This window comes from Manis javanica, chromosome 2 (genome assembly GCF_040802235.1).
Source record: "Manis javanica isolate MJ-LG chromosome 2, MJ_LKY, whole genome shotgun sequence".
NCBI lineage: Eukaryota > Metazoa > Chordata > Mammalia > Pholidota > Manidae > Manis > Manis javanica.
In genome coordinates this window covers 69,565,753-69,582,831 of record NC_133157.1, presented here as the reverse complement: position 1 = coordinate 69,582,831, position 17,079 = coordinate 69,565,753, and the positions used below count along the sequence as shown (strand labels likewise).

At 37.9% G+C, this 17,079-nt stretch overlaps 1 protein-coding gene across 1 annotated transcript in view; it reads right to left on the bottom strand.

Annotated features, from left to right (window-relative positions):
- Positions 1–8,418: 8,418 nt before the first annotated feature.
- The window catches only part of GDA (guanine deaminase), a 73,745-nt gene continuing 65,084 nt past the window's right edge, over positions 8,419–17,079 (bottom strand). The window contains exons 11-14 of the mRNA XM_036991295.2: positions 14,891–15,037; positions 11,623–11,753; positions 10,415–10,442; positions 8,419–9,553 (exon numbers count right to left, since the gene is read on the bottom strand). Of these exons, the coding sequence (XP_036847190.2) occupies positions 9,483–9,553; positions 10,415–10,442; positions 11,623–11,753; positions 14,891–15,037 (377 nt within the window). The 3' untranslated portion in view covers positions 8,419–9,482. The remainder of the gene's footprint in view (positions 9,554–10,414; positions 10,443–11,622; positions 11,754–14,890; positions 15,038–17,079) is intronic.

Here is a 17,079-nt window from a genome sequence, read left to right as displayed (position 1 = left end):
TTGAACTCAAGCCATCATCCCTCCATGAAATGAAAGCTTAGGGGGCTCACTTTTCTGTTATTTTTGGAGAAGGTCTACCCTATCCTCATGTGAAGACATGAACCCACTTGGATGCTGACTATGTGCTACCAAACTTGGTGTGATTCAGAGGACTGGCCTCTCCGGGCGACTCACGGCTCCCGTGGCTCGTGGCATCAGCCCAGTCCTCTCACGGACTTTCTGAAACTCCTCAACCGGAGCAGAAAATCTTTTACTGACTCTTTGTCTGTCCTTAATAGGCTTGCTCTTCTCTATAACAATGATCAGGGCAGCGTATACCAGCAGCTCCCACAGGGACCCAAAGAGACATAGGCCTTGGCTCGAGCATTCACACACCGTGGCCAGAGCACCGAACAGCGCCTCTAGGACCAGCTGAGAAGACATTTTTGTGGCTGTCGTCAAGCCCTCTGTGCCTCCACAGGGATGGCTGCTCTGGTGTCCAGTTGCCAGTATTCTGTGGGCCATAAGTGACCACAGGGGACCCTGTGGAGAGGGCCACCCTTCTAACCCAAACCAGTGCCTGGCAAACAGGACAGGTCATCAGTAGGCTGGGGGTCAGTTTCTATAAAATACTGCTCTCTAATTTGGCCCTGCTCACTGCACAAATAGGAAGTGACATTATTTGTACAGTGCACTGGGCAAATGGAAAACACTGACTATAGCCAGAGACCAGCCATGAGCTCTGACCACTCTAGTCCTGGCCTGGCACCACAGGAAACCCAAGAGATCAAAGCAGTGCCAAGCCTTTGCACATCCTCTGCCCACCAGCAGGTCAGGGCCTAATGGTGAGGGCACACTGCAGCAGAGGACTCCTGTGCCCACACCCCTGGGTGAGGCTCTTTTTTCTGTTTCCTTCAGCACCAGGAGCCTGATCATGCCCACAAAGCGATCTCCCTCCTCTGGAGGGTCCCTGTCTAGTTTGAGTTTGGTTAGTCCAGGGGATCAGGGGGTCAGGGGTAGAGCAATAAGGGCCTCAACAAAGGTATTAACTAACAGCCCTGGATTTCAGTGGCAGAATGGCAGTGTCTTAACAGTTCATGGATTTCCTGTGGGGCCAGTGTGTCCCCTTTCAATCCATGTCCTGGGTCAGGGAGACACACCCCACAGGCTCCTTGCATTGTGTGGCCCCACCATCTTCAGCTCATGGCTCCCAGTTTGTTGTCCCAATCAGCTCTAATCCATGCAGTGGTCACCTCTGCAGAGAGGGCGGGGCCTTCTTTGGCTGTTTGCCAACATTTACTTCTTTAAACATCTCACTCTCCCAGTACCTCACCTGGGACTCTATGGGTAAAACTGCAGTATTTCCAGAATCTCTTACCTGGCCTTAGTGCATCTCCATATCAATAGGTGTTGCCAAGGGGTGGACAGTAGTCTATCTCCATATCCATATGTAATTACAAGGGTAAGGGTATATCTGGACCAGAGAGGTTGGGTGGGGTCCCTTTTTCCTGTAGCTGGGTTGCCAGAGACAGGGGAGCAAAAGTGGACGACTGTTTGTAAGAAAGAAATGGATTTCTCCGACTTTATTTCTCCCTTTGACTGATTTCAATTTCAAAGGTATTTGTCCTGGGGTTTTCCCCTGGAGCTACAGACTCCATGAGCAACTCATCCCCAATACATTTACTGAGGGAAACGAGAAAACCATGAGTGGAGGCTGGTCTGGCCTCCTGGAGGTGCCCCTGCAAGGATACAGCCTCTGAGCAGGCTTGGTGTGGGGAGGCGGCCAAAGCCTGGTGAAGCGGTAGTGATTTCTTTATCATGCATTCATTTATTTTAGAAGAAAATGACCATTTCAAAGTTTAGAACCTATTTCTAAAGAGCTCAGCCATTGTGGGGAAAAAAGAAGGCCAGATATGATTTTAATCTGGGCTCTTTGATTTGCAAGTGACAGAAACAAAGCTGGCAGGAGCTTAAGCCAAGGAAGGATGTTGAGGTCGCCCACAAAATTGCAGAGGCATAGGCGCGACGGCGGCCTGGGGTCTCTGGCTGGATCGGGGTCTCCACTCCACCCAAAGCTACTCAGTCTGCCTCCAGTTTCAGGGTCAGAAAAAGGTGGGAACACGGCTGCTGGCATTGATTTTCCCAATGAACAGGTAAGGGACCCAAGTTGCACGTGAGGCTCATAGTTTCTGGACACAGCTCAAGTGTCACAACTTCTCTCTTCAGCTGATCACACTTATACTCACACTCGGTCCTTGTTTTCACCGGGATGGTCCTTTTCCCTACACCCAACCCCTGACCTTACCAAGGTATTTGTTCATGATACTGTTTCACAAGCTCTACTCCAGACCTATTGAATCCGTTTCTAGGAAGAAGAGCCTGGAAACCTTCATTTTGAACCAACACCTTAGTGATTCTATTGTCACTGTCTCCTTATCCCTCACTTACTTTTTCCAGAGGTCAAATTCTTTATGATGAATGCTGATACCCTTTTGAGAGTCTTCACATGGAAAATAAATTCCTGTGCTTCTCAGATGTTACTTCCTCTGCAAAATCGCCAACTTTTGCCCTGTTCTCCCTGTCCACCATATACCAACACACCTCAGCTTTCCCCTCTCAGCACACTTAGCGACCTAAACATCTGTTATAAACTCAGTATTTTTACTTCTCTACATATTCTCCTCACCTACCATCCTAGACTGAGTTCCTCAAAGAGATGAACCTTCTTTTTAACCCTCCCAAGTAGTCTGTGTCTGGTATCCAGTGTGCACTTAATAAAATATCTTTGGAATATGAATATGGGTTTAAAACACTCTAGCCTCATGATTGGTAAATTAAACATTACTTAATAGGCTGTTATTTATGTTTCCTGTATGCATGGATTTCGATCTCTAAAAAAAGGCAACTAATTAATTTTAAGCATTCAATTTATTGGACCAACACATGAAAAGCATAAGAGAACAGCCATGTAAATTTCAGGGCTACCTGATTGATTAATAGTGATTTCTTTCAGAATCAATTAGACAGTACCCCAAACACTATTAAATAAAGATTTTACACACATGTATGTTGACTTCTTTCTTATCTGGAAGGTAGTTTTATAAGGAATATGAAGATATGTGTACAAGTACAGATTGGGGTTTTTTCACCATTAAGTTACAATAAATAATCCACTCACGAGAAACTGCACAATGGTCCTGGACATCAAAAAATGTATCACAAAGCTTAAAACAACCACCACAAAGATTCTCTTTTCCACCCATAGTCCATAGTATTGAATCATTACCATGAGGGTTTTACTGGGTGTTCAGCGTGCCATTGCATCAGGACGTGTTTATGATGCTGAAGGCCTTCTTGTGGTTAGATAGATTAATCTCGAACACATAATTAGCCAAGCCTGATTCATCTTTCATGGTGCTGCCAGGCGGAAAGTGTTCATAAATTGAAAGAGGTGTGTGCCCTGCTTTTTCTGAGTCTCTTAATTTATCCTTTGAAATAACAAAGGCCTCTCATGTCTCATCTCTTTCTGTGCTTCAGTCAAGGTGGCCTAAGTGCTTTCCAAGCACAAAACCATTTCCTGCCTTCATTTCTAAGCTCAGGTGTGGATGGCAGCAACTTTTGCAGCAAGAAAAACAAGAACAAAAGCAAAACACCAAAGCTGTTTAAAGCCTCACAAGCATTCCAGGAAGCAAATTAAGAAATTAAAAAATGTGATTACTGGATTATTCACTTATGGGTTGTGACTTCATTGGACAGTAGTAAAACGAAAGTCTGATGTGGAAACTACCCAAGATTAAGAGAACAGAAGTTAATTCCACAGGGAAGCTACAAGTTTCAGTTTTCAAGCAACTGTATGAGAACCACTTGTCATCGAAATGACAATCTGGGGCCACTATTGCTCTTATGTTAGATTTTACTGCTAAGACTTTGGGCTCTCTTTCTACAGATGGGGGAACGAACATGGAGTTAATTTCCTACAGGGACTGGCAGAATCTAGGCAAAGGAGGAGGGTCCAAGTGGCCCCTGAAACTCTGTTATGTGTTCATATTTTCTTTATCACTTTCTATGCCAGGCCAAAACATGTTTAATTTTTTTCTGAGTTACCACTGCAAAACTTCCCAACAAAGTTTTTGCCATTGAGAATGTTTTTCTTTAGTAACCTATCTCTCTCTCTTCCCATCCTGAAATATAGGCGCAACTAACAGAGAAGCATGAAAAACTCAGGAAGTATGACACATTTAGTGTGATTTAGCAATGATGGTGTAGGCAGGCTTGATGGGAAAAAGGGAGGAGTCTGAATTAGTGATAAATTAATTATACTTTAAAATAATGTTCTGTCACTTTAAAGAACAGAATATACTTCTCTTATCCCATTTTAAAACAAGATCTAAAAAAAATTCCTCGTCATGGAATCTGAAAACACCCTACACGAGCCCTGTTTTGTTACTGGCAGATCCATATTTTACATCTAAACCTGATTTTATTTAAATCCTGAATTTAGTAACTTGCATACATCAATTATACAACCATCAGTCATTTGCACATATCTATTAATTACCTGTTGCAGAACTTTGTGCCCACGATGTGCAAATTAGGCACACATTATTGCTAGATCATGCACTTGAAGATTATCTCCTGGGTATTTTAACTAAGTTGTTCTTTAGAAGGAGAGGAAAAAAGGTGCCTAGTAAGTTGCTCAGATCACCAAGGTTGAATTTATAGACCAAATCTACTACTCTTTTGCTTCATGTTGTAAATGAAAAATAATGAACGTAAAAGTACCCCGCCAATCAGATTGAATCCTTACAGAACATTTTTATGTACAGAGGGAGCCTAAACATCACTTGATTTCAATTCTAATAAATAAATGGATGAATATACACTTTAAATTATTTTTCTTTCTGTTCAGTCTGTCTCCATTTCAGAAATAATAACTACCATACAGTGAGCAGTCACTTTGTCCCAGGTGCCATCGTAAGTGCCATCTAAGTATTATTTCATTTCATCTTCGTAACTCAAACGTGGCTTATGTCACGCTCAAGTCACAGAATGGAGTCACAGAGACTTAAAGGGCCCAGCTAAAAAGACACCCAAAAACTGCTTGCACACTGCAGGTGATGACCTATTAGGGGTTCAAGGAAACAATTCGGAAAACCACTATGAGCACAAAAAGAAATTGAGCGGAATAAACTGAATAGAACAGAACAGAACAAAAGTAAATAGTATAGGATATAGCCCCGGGCATCCCAGATAAGGAAGGTATTATTTTGTGAGACTTTGGTTTTAAATGCACATGCACATATATACATGTGAACTAATTCTTGACGATAAGTGCATTTCTCACTCTGGGTTGTGACTTCAAAAAATATGAAATATTAACTATGCTGAAATCAAAAGCAATAGCTATCTGATTCCCAAGGGTTGAACATTATCACTTTATTTTTAAAAGCTATGAAGAGTGGCTATCAAAGAATGGAAGATACACGTCAGCCCACAGCTAAGTGTTCTAGTCTGTTTTTTAAAATTCCTGTTAAAAAGAAAAACCTGGTAAGAGTAATCCCCCTCCTATTAAGTTGATAAAACTCACACCACAGAAAAATAATGTAAACACAAAATCTCATTTATTTTTGTCTGAAGCACAAAGGAACTCACTCAGTGCATGAGCCATAAGCAAATCATACAAATATTGAGAAAAACTGTCCCTGTGAATACAATGTATATACTCTTAAGAGCAGTGATCGTGAGTTTAACAACAATGTAAGCTGGTTTTGATAAAGAAGGTTTTCTGGCAGGATTCTGAGTAGGGAAGGGACAGGTAAGTTAATGCCACGTGACATCAGCACTCAAGTCCACCCCTGTGAACTGTGGGAGTCACATTGGAATTTAACTTTAGTTTCATCATCAGCCTGTTCAACTTCTGAATTTCACTCAATTTGGAACAGATTTACAAACTAAGCCCTCAAGTCTCAATCTCACTCACAGGGCTGTGGGAGGGAAAGGCAGAAGAGAATGGGTACGGAGGCATGCATGGGACCAATGCTAAAGCTTCCTAACAGTGGCCATTCATTTGTGCACGTCTGTCCAGGCCTATCCTCTAGCAGTGTTACAGGGTCAGGGTCCAAAGTCACATCTAATGTGGCAAGTGGATTTGAAATTGCGCATGTCTCCTTCAAACCTTCAAAATTCTTCAACTCAAAATTGCAAAATTCAAAAACTTAAAAATTCACAACAATCTACACAATTTGAAAAGTACTTCAAGATGTCGCCCTTAACACAATTCTTAGGTCACCTTTTAATAACTGAGGACACTTTTTTTAAACATATGAATATTTTGCATCATCCATCAACTTTAAAAAATGGATGACAGGATGTCCAGTGGGCTACAGATGCATCCAGTTCTGCATATTTTCTGTGTATAGCACAGGGTAGAGCTGCCTTCCAGCCTGCCTTTAAAGTTTTCCATATGTCTGGTTCTGAGGTAAAAACATTACAGATAGGAAGAATATGGAAGGGAGTGAAGATTGAAAATACATGGCTGGATCTCACACCCGTTATGTTTCCTCTCTGAGGCCTCAGCTGCAGGTGCCAACAGGGATCTGCAAGGTGCACCTCAACATCAGCTAACATAGCAGAAATCTTTTCCCACTGCTTTCTTCCTTTACCACTCAGAATTCTCAGAAGTAAAAAGGAGATTGAGTGGGGTTCAGTGCTCACAATATTAACTTAGAAAGACCTCCTCCTAGCATACAGGTAGCTTGTTCCAAGATACTCTCTTGGATCCCAAAGCCTTGACGATTAAATGAAAGAAAAAGCTGGGAGAATAAATAAGGGACCAGAGTTTCCTCAGTCTTAGGACATGATTACTAGGATAACCATCATGCCCTAATCCCACATTTCACTCTCTCTTGAAAGTGAAATTCATCTTCGCTGGTTATCCTGCTTTTGTGTTGTGGTTACAAAAGAGTTTTTTAATGTTGAATATGTTTTTACCTCTTAAAGCATATTTCACTAAAGATATCATGAAACCTGAGGGACAGTGCAGGGTGAGATGAGGGGCTGATAAGAAGTTTAAACCCTTTCTTTCCTGCCAGAGAGCAAAATATTCAAATATAAAGTAACAAATAAGATTGCTTTGAGTACTGCCTCTCCACAATTCAGAAAGTCAACCCATATTAGGCAAAGGCAACAATTCAAAGTGCAGAATCTCTGACCACTGGTATGGCTAATCCCTGTAATACTCCAAAAAGCATACGCAACCTATCAGTAAAACTGCACTTGAAGAAATAAAACACGCAAGTTCTGCATAATGCAGGCAAATCAAACTACATATAAATACTTCAACACATTCTATTTTTACTAGAAAACATATTCAGATCTTAACGCATGAACAGCTAAATTTAACATTTGATGGATAGGTTGTATATGGCCATTCTTCCTGTTTCTGATGCTACACTTATTCATATTTACTGCATAGGAATCCTAAATTAAATGAAAACTGATGTTCAACATCAAAATGTACACTCTTAAGGAAGGTTAAAGTGCAGGGTCCTTTACAGGCTGGAAACAGCTGCTGCCTATTATGGATCTTGTACATCTCATCCAAATTCTTAAGCCCACACATATGGGTTAAACACCAGATAACAAAGTTCCTTTGGCTGGGATTGGGAGATAGAGCAGAAAACACTTGCTGGCACTATAGAGAAATGGGGAGAAACTGGTCAGGGTGTCTTTGACATAGCTCAGGAGTTAAGAAGTCTGGAAGTACAGAGATAGATTGGAAATTGGTTTACTGCGTTACTTAACACCCCACAACACAAACTGTTGTTTATTAAAAAATTCCCAAAAATTTGTTCTGTGTTTAGGTGTAGTATGTATACAGTCAAACATAAAAGTATTCCCACCAGGAAAAACAATGACAAAAAACTGGACAAATTACTGCTGATTTAGTGTAACTATGTAAGAATAAAATGTAAAGTAGAAGAGGGGGAATTTTGTCCTTAGTTCTGTAAATATGGAGTTAGTTATATAACATAAAGTTCTCTACTATAAGGTAGTAATAAAGAGTCATACATATTCCTTAGGTTTAAGTGTTAAGAAAATCTACTCCCTTTCCTTGTTACTTTATAGGATTTGAAATTAAATGAGAAAAATACACTATTTAAATAACATTCATGTTAGTACTTAAGGATTTATCATAAAGTCATAATTTGTTTTTAATTGTAGATTATAGGAAAGCACATTATATTAGTTAGGAAGAATAAAAATACTTTTTGCTTTGTTTAATGTTCTTATGTCTAGGACAGATTAAATCCTATTAACATAAACATTTAGTGGAACATCTAAATATTTTTCATTATCCTAAAATTCTAATGTCCTAAAAATTCTTAGGAATTAAAAAGACAATGGGATAAAGTTGAAAAATAGAGTGCTTTCAATATGCAGGGTTTAAAGTTTTTAATAATGTTTCTTTAATATTCATTTTCTTCATTACATTCATATTCATTTGCCTTTCATTTCAAAGTGCTAACAGATTGACATCTTCCAGCAACTGTGGCAAAGCTCTTGGGAAGAACAGGTCACTGCAGGGTAAGCCTTCCTTCTGGTACTGACCGCTCCTGGATGCCCAGGACCTGCCCCAGCTTACAAAGACTCTTGTCTACACAACAGTGGAGTATGGAATTTGTTTTTCCTCTAATATAACTGAAGCAATAATAGCATCACACAGTTACACATGAAGGTAATTTTAAAGTACAAAAGCTATTTATGCCACGTAGCAATATGAGTAATAGTGCTAGAGACTTCCAGTCTTTAAGACCCGACTTCTGTCAAACACTTGAAGCAAAGAACTATATTAAGAAAGCATATGTGGCATTCAATTTCTGACATTTCATCTCCAAAGGCGGCAAAAACACAACAATGACACATCTCTAAAATGCAAATTCCATTAAGTGCAAATTTCCTGAACACAAGGTCAATCTAGAAACACATTCTAAAATGCAACAAGTTCTTTCTAAATTAGTATGCTCAGTATATACTTTTCAAAAACAACCTGAAGTGATTTTCCAACATTTGCTCATAGTCTAACTTACTCTCCCTCATAGAAATACACTCACTGGTTCATTTTCTGTTGTCTGATTTTCACATTTCTTAGCTCAATGTATCTAATCTTACAGGAAAGTCTTTTCTTTCCACATTCCCGAATATGTAATCAGTTTTACTTAAATCTCATAATAAGAACACCACCAGAACTAACATTCCCTTATGCCTGCGCTTAAAGCAAATCTGAAAAGCTCAAAAAGGAGAGATTTTGAATCCTCCCAGCCAGAGAGTTGAGAATTAGTGCAACTCCCTTCCAATGATTAGTCAAGTGGATCCTGTAACTAGACACAGAAGGAAACAGGCACCCCAAGGACAAGGTACTGGGTTTTGACTTTCTAACTGCCCCTGGGCACAAGGGAGATGCAGACCATGTTTCCCAGGAGAACTTGCTGATGCCAAGGGTCTTACACTGAGCTTGAAAAGGGAACCACCTGCTTTCCGCTCACATAAACCTCCTCGATATTTCGGTCATCTCCTGAAAGAAAAATAAAGAAATCATTTATAAAGTGCTTTTGTTTCACTATTTTAATTGCCACAGGGAAGGATTAAAAAAAAATCCTAAGAGAGAAAATACAAAACTGTTTTTTTTTTCTCTCAGGTTGTTTATAATCTGGATGAGAAGACATGACAAATAGAAGATGCTGTGCATCTAATGTGAGGACTACGGTCTGAATTCTGCATAAGGCGGAAATCACAGAAAATTGAATCAACCCCCTACTGCTGTCCTTTCAGCTGAAGTGAGTGGTTTGCATTTTCAGCCCCAGTTGTAAAGGAAATACTTACCATCACACTTCAGAATCCTACTCAGCAAGGTGAGATGAAGGGCCTGCAAGAACTGAGCTCAAGGAATACCACATCCCACATGTGTCTCTCCCATCTCAAGTTCACTCAAACTCAGCTCACTCAATGGAGTGGGAGGCAGAGCAGAATGGTATTCTACTATTTCTGTGTCTCAGTGAATGGAACTGAATAAGAGTATGTTAAAAAAAAAAAAGTGTGGCAAGACTCCACCACATACTTATCACAAATACAGCAGGGTAGGGCAGACTGGGATTACAGAATGGCTGGCAGAGGAAAGGACCCCATGGCCTCTTCCCCTCAGCCTGCCAGTCCTCAGCTTTGGATTTATATTCTAGAGGAGCATGTGCATTTCAAATAGTGCCAGTAAATGTTTTGTCATAAACGGGCTTGATGCTGAGGAATGGTAAAAAAAACTAATAAATCAAATCAAATGATCACATATAGTGTTTATATATGGTAGAAGAAATCCAGAGATCCATACCCAAGAAAGAGACAAAGAAAGATTTTATTTAGCATAAGACATGTATCTACCTACCTAGATAGAGGAACTTCTGGATTACAGCCTAAAATGTAAAATAAAGGTAACAGTAAGAAAGAATATTTGTGCCATCTAGAAAAGTAAATTCACACCCAACAGTAGTTGGCAAAACCTAGAAATACACATTTATTTCTCAATGGCAAAATCTACTTCTATTACTGAAAAAGAAATAGTCTTTGCTTAAAAACATGACAAAACAAAACTGGCTATTAACAAATGTTCATTTTGCCTGAAAGTTCTTGGTATATAACCCTGAAATCTTCAGAGGAAAAGTGTTACATAAATTAAAGAAATTAATTCAATAAAATAATTCAAATATTTCAAGAATAGTATAATATAAAAAAATGATTGAGTGAAGGGGACTGAGCTCAATTCCCACAAATTCACTTTAATGAAAGAGTGTACAAAAAATGATATGAAAATAATCAGTGGTACCAACTTCAAATTATGTAGCATCTTTCCTCTAAAAATTTCAATATGTTTAGTATCATAGTTTTCTCATAAATGGATTGACTTATAAATAGCAATATGTTTTTAATAGTCAATTATTTTTTAGAAAAAATTAAATTAAAAAATATACATATTAGAAGGAATTATTATTAAAGAAAAAAACAAGTTTATGTTGAGGAAATATTTTATAGTAAGAGGAACAACGTAATAATAATAAAACTCATTTTCTTACAAAATAAAGAAAATCAATATGGCATTGTGGTCAAGAGCCCAAACTCTGGAAGTCAGAAAGTTCTGGGCTTGAATCCAAACTCTTCCTACTAATTATTAGCCAAGAGTCCTTAGGTAAACCACTTAAACTCCTTTAAGCCTCATTGCCCCTATAAGTAACATGGCAGTGTTAGTAGCATCCAACTCTCATAAGAGTTCTGATGATTAAATTAAAATGATGTATGAATATACTTAATCCCATGCTACTGAGTCCATAGCAAGTGTTCAGTAAGTGCTAGGTGGGTATATTATGGCTTCTTATAGCAAATACATTCAAATATACAAACATATTCAAAATATAAATATTTTGTAAATATCATTATTCTTAACAACACTGTGATGAAAACTCAAAAGGATCTAGTTTCCCTTTTAAGATTCTCCTGCATTCCGTTAAAATGTTTCAGTCTCTAATTTTTTTCTACAGGGAAGATACAGTGACTATTTCATGAAATGAAATGTCATTCGATTAACTTTCTTTTACTTACATCAGAAATATCACCAACAAAATCCCCACAAAACAAGTCAATGGGAGAGTCAGATGCTTTGGGGTTGATCAGGAGGGCATCAAATTCCTTGCCCACTTCAAAGTTTCCAATTTCTCTATCCAGGCCCAGGGCTACAGGGTGGAATAAATTGATCAACAGTATTTTGAGACATCAGACCATGAAAATGTCCTAGTTTGCAAGGACAGATTCTGCCAACGTGTCACTAAAAAAAAAAATTAGTATTTTAATGGTGAAGCAGAAAAACTCATTCCAATAGGTCCTAAGACTTCAACTTACAGAAAGCAAGGTAAGGAAACAGCAAAATCTCAGAGTAAAAACAGTTCCCTCGTTACCAAGGTTACAATTCTGACAGCGTCTCTCTATTTCAGCTTGTCAGTGTGCTTCACAGTCCAGCCAGTCTATGATTTTCATTCATCCTCTAAGAAGCACAACGACTGACAGAGTATCTTTCTTCTTTTTCCTCCTATTCTTCCCCAACACTCTAACTCCTTTCCTTGCCTTTTCTTTTTGTTCTATGAAATAGCTGATAAGATCTATCTTTCATGGCTGTGAAATGAATCTCGAATAAATAAAAAATAATTGCTCTTGCCTAGTTGCCATATTGGCAGGCACATCCATTCTAAGTTCCTTAGTTGGAATCTTTTGAATAGAAAAAATTCACTTCTGAAAAAATAAATATTTCCTCATGACTCAAGGGTCCCAATGCTTTTGAAAGCTGACCAATTTCTTTTTAACTACAAAGATTTTCTGGTTGCCAGAGAATTGTTTTTAAAACAAAGCATAGGTCAATATCTATTGACTTGATCCATCTCATAGCTAGAATTCACATTCCATGAATATTGGATGCTAAGAAAGAATAGGTCTCATTTTTATGAATTAGTTTCAGAAGACAGAGGTAGTTGGTTTTCCTAGTCAATAAAGGTATTGAATCTCAAGACTCTTAAATCTGTAATCTGAGCAAAGTGTGCTCTGAGGTACCAAATGGAAGCATGCATAAGGAAAGGTCAACTGGAATGCAGCATTACTTATCTGAATTTTTACGTGGGTTCGTTGTGTTCTGCTGCAGTCACGGTGTAGTCTGAAGTGAAAATTCTGGATCACATATCCCTGATAGACAATATCTAATACATTATATTTCTACATATGGATATTCCTAAGCACTGACTTAGAAACCCTACTAGTTCTTAAAAGATTATTTAAAGGACAACTCTTATTCTCAGAAAAGAAAAAGATTCTTTAGCTAAAGAATTCTCATGGGAAGCCAGGTGTGCAAAAATAATTAGAAATGTTAAAAGCAGTCAGGTGACTTGTGCTGTCTGGGAAAGGATTGAATGAAACAGGAAATTACCAGAAATTCTCTCCTCCTTCACTGACTACATTACTTTTTTTCCCTTGACAAAGAAACACAATAAATATGAGTTTTTAATGACTGCACTCAACATAAAGTTGTTGTACCTTTAATAGGCCAGATAGCCAGGTTTATTTGCCAAAGTTTGATGAAATATATAAATTAACTGGGCTACTTGTTAGAACCTAGGGAGTTTGGGCATTACCCAACCAAAAAAAGACACAATTGGTGTCAGTGAATTTGTAAATTGATCTAAGTTCAGATTACTGCAGAGAGGCCCAGCTGGGGTGGTTGGGAACACCACTGCATGTCAGGGAACACAGCTTTGCTGCCTTTGGAGCAAATGTTGGCTCTGTGAAGGAGATTTATGCAGATCTTGTAAAGGCCAAGGCAAGCTGGGAAGATGCCACAATTTGAACAGGAACCCATTCATCTCATTCACTCAGACTCTCATAGAGATACAAGCTCAGGAGAAGAAATTCTGTCACTGTCAACCCAGTGCTCCAGAAAATAGACTTAAAAGCTACACAGCAAGGTAGAAATGATTTGGTAAGCACCCCAGACCAGCCTGATCAGGCACAGGATCCTAATGAAGCAACTCACAGAGAGCCTATAAAATAATCATAATCATAATCATAATCATAATCATAATCATAATCATAACAATAATAATAGTAAAAAGCACCATTGCTTGCACCATGAAAACATGATAGGTCAACTACTCAAACTCAGATACTCAAACACAGTGGGACTGGGGTTAGAAGTGTCACACCTGTTCAAAGAATGGGTCATTTAAAAGTTGGAACTTTAGAAAATGCAAAGAGCAGGGCATCTACTTGTTTTTCTTGAAATATTCTTTATATTATTTATTCTGGCCCAGAACATTCAAAGAAGAACCAGGACATTTCTCCTCTCAGGATCCTCTCAGCTTCCATCATCCTCCTTTTCTAGGACCCAGGGTATCTACTATAAATCTCTCTCTATGTCTCTATATCTATGTTTTTATTTCTCACAAGCTACCTAAGGTTTCATGATATACGTGATACATTACTAGTGTCCATCCAGATTATACTATAATACTAGACTGAAAGCAACACAATTTCCAATTTTTTTGCATAAAAATACAGTTACATGTGAGAACTGGGAAAAACAGACGAATAATATTTGCATATCAACCAACTATATTTTTACATCTTTCTCCTTTTAAAGGGGCTTGGATAATTAGTGTATTTAAATATATGAACAAAATACATAGTCTAAGCTGGGATTTATACAGGAAGTTATCATGGGAGACAGGTAAAAAAGTACACTCTGGCATGAGATTTCCTACATTCAGATCATGGCTCTCTGGAGCTTGACAGCTGTGTCAGCCTCACTCAGGCACCTCGTTGGTAAAATGGAATTACTAACAGTGACTGTGAGGACTAAATAGCAACATATGTAAAGATGTTGCATGGTGCCTATTCCCCAGATTCTAAAGATGTTGCATGGTAAGAGCTCAGTACATCTTGGCTATTATTTACACCACAATAATGATTATTATCATTACTATCATCATCATCAACTAGGCCAGTAGAGAGTGTGTTACTGGACTCAATAGAGAAAAATGACTACAGAATGCATACGCATGTGACCGATGCAGATATCCATTAAAATAATTAATGTGATAATGGTATACTGAACATCTCTTCTGCAAAAGACAGGAAGCTTGCTGAATGAATGATGCCTCCGCACATACCTGAACATGTACTTTACTTGTTTAGTTTGGGGTATGCTGTATAAGATGCAACAGCCGTGGATGTGGATGTCTCTGGAGGCAATCATCATGTGCCTTCACACTGCATCCAAGGATGCTGTCATGGTGTACATTGTTTGACAGAGAAATACAATGGTCATTACCTTGGCTGCCTCCAAGAGTAGCTAGTCTGAAGACCTCTTTGAGGGTGAGGCTTTTCTCATTTATTTTATTAATCAAAAGGATATTGGAAACCATCACTGCTTTTCTGATTGCATCAAGCATGGAAGATGAATAACCACCAGCCACATCTATGGTAGATAAAAGAAAGCCAGAACAGGAGCCTTGTGAGATAAATGGGTTATTAAGTATATAAGGACATTTTTTTAATTAAAAAAAAATTTTAGTGACAGATATTCAGTCTTTAATATACTTCAAAGAAAATATCTTATCTATAAACACAGAACAGACACAGACTAACATTTCAAGGAATTCAAAACCTGTCATTCATATCAAATATAAACCTTTATCAGTATCCTAGGGTTGCTACATTCTTTCACCATTTTGGAGGACAGAAGTCTTAAATCAAAGTGTTGACAAGACCATGATCACTACAAAGGCTCTGGGAGAGAATCTTCCTGGTTTCTTCCAGTTCCGGTGGGCTCCTGGCATTCCTTGGCTCATGGCCATGTAACTGCAATAACGGCCTCCACCTCCAAAGCTTTCGTCCCTCTGTCTTGATGTGTCTCTCACTTTCTGTCTCTCATAAGGACACTCATCACTGGATTAAGAGCTCATAAATTCAGAATGATTGCATCTTAAGATCCTTACCTTAAGTACATCTACAAGGACCTTTATTCCAAATAACACCACGTTTACATGTCCCCGGTTGGCATTTTTTATTGGGGGGAGTGAGGAGGGCACAATTCAACCTGGTACAAATGCCCAAATTGTTAATAAAATTAAGAGAAGAAACTCTTATCTCTGAATATTCCCTAAACTCTCACAGAAACTGGTCAAATATGGCCGCACAGTTATAAAGATAATTTAGATAATGTGAGATTTAAAATAAGCTCCCAGTTTCACACTCTAAAAAAATCCTGACTATTCTAATTCAGATGTGACCTCTAGGAATTAAAAGGCCATTTCTGTATGATGATTTTTCAGTAAGAGCTTTTAGAATGAACTTAGGTATTCTCGAAGATTACTGTAATAAATGAGCTCTGCTGATACAGACAGCTTTATATGTTGGCTGGCATCATTAGACATGGAATGAGATTTTTAGTGGTTCAAATAAAGTCTCAAATCATAATTAAATTGAAATACTACCTTTGACAGGAACAAATGTAGAAATTATTAAATGAGTCTGTATAAATAAATGTCAACTAAGTATGTTTTATTAGAGGAAAAGTACATCTATAGCTAATAAAATACACTTTATATTTCAAGGGTTCCTTATGTTATTCCTAGGTAGACATATATAATTTTTAGTGCCTATATATATATATATATATATATATTGCAAAGATCAAAAGTAATAGCTTATTAAGTAATAATCCTAGATTGCTGGTCAATTTTATGTTCAACTTTCTTCCATGTCCTTAAACTTTTATAAGTTAAAAAAAAACTTTTATTTAACCAGAACACTATTGCCAGAGGATCATCCACTTCCTTGACAAGTTTTATTATATCTATTTAAGTTATCAGTCCACGTCAGTAAACATCCATTCAACTGTCATTTTACCATAGCATCAAACTAAGAAAATAAGTAAGATTTGGGAATAATACACATTAATATTTGAAATACTCAGTCTACTGAGTTTTTCTTTATTGCTACAACAAAGAAAATTTTAAATATAAAAGGCAGAATAAAAATGCTATCACAATATGCTATGGAAACATGTAAAGATTGAATATATCTTCTGAAACATGTAGATAAAGAATGGAATGAAACATAGAAAAGCAAAAGTAATGCTGTTAAGATGGTGGGAACTTGGAAAATTTAAATATTTGCAGCTATAAAAACAGGTTTTATAAAATATGACAGAAAGTAGTAATTTCCTCAATATCTAATCAAAACTATTGATAAAGAAAGAATTGGGATAGATTAGGTAACAATGCTATGCAATTTACTGAGAAAATTTTGAGAGCTATCTTATGTTGCTGACTTATGGGATGGTTTAATCATCCCATATTTTTCTAGTTGTTATGCTAATAAGGTAATTTTCAACAGTGAAACACTACTGTGCAAATCAAAGAATGAACTCTGGACCACATAAACCATGGTATTTAATCAGAATCATTTGTATGTGAGTCTAACTTTTCTCCAAGGGATTCCTGTTGTGATAGTAAC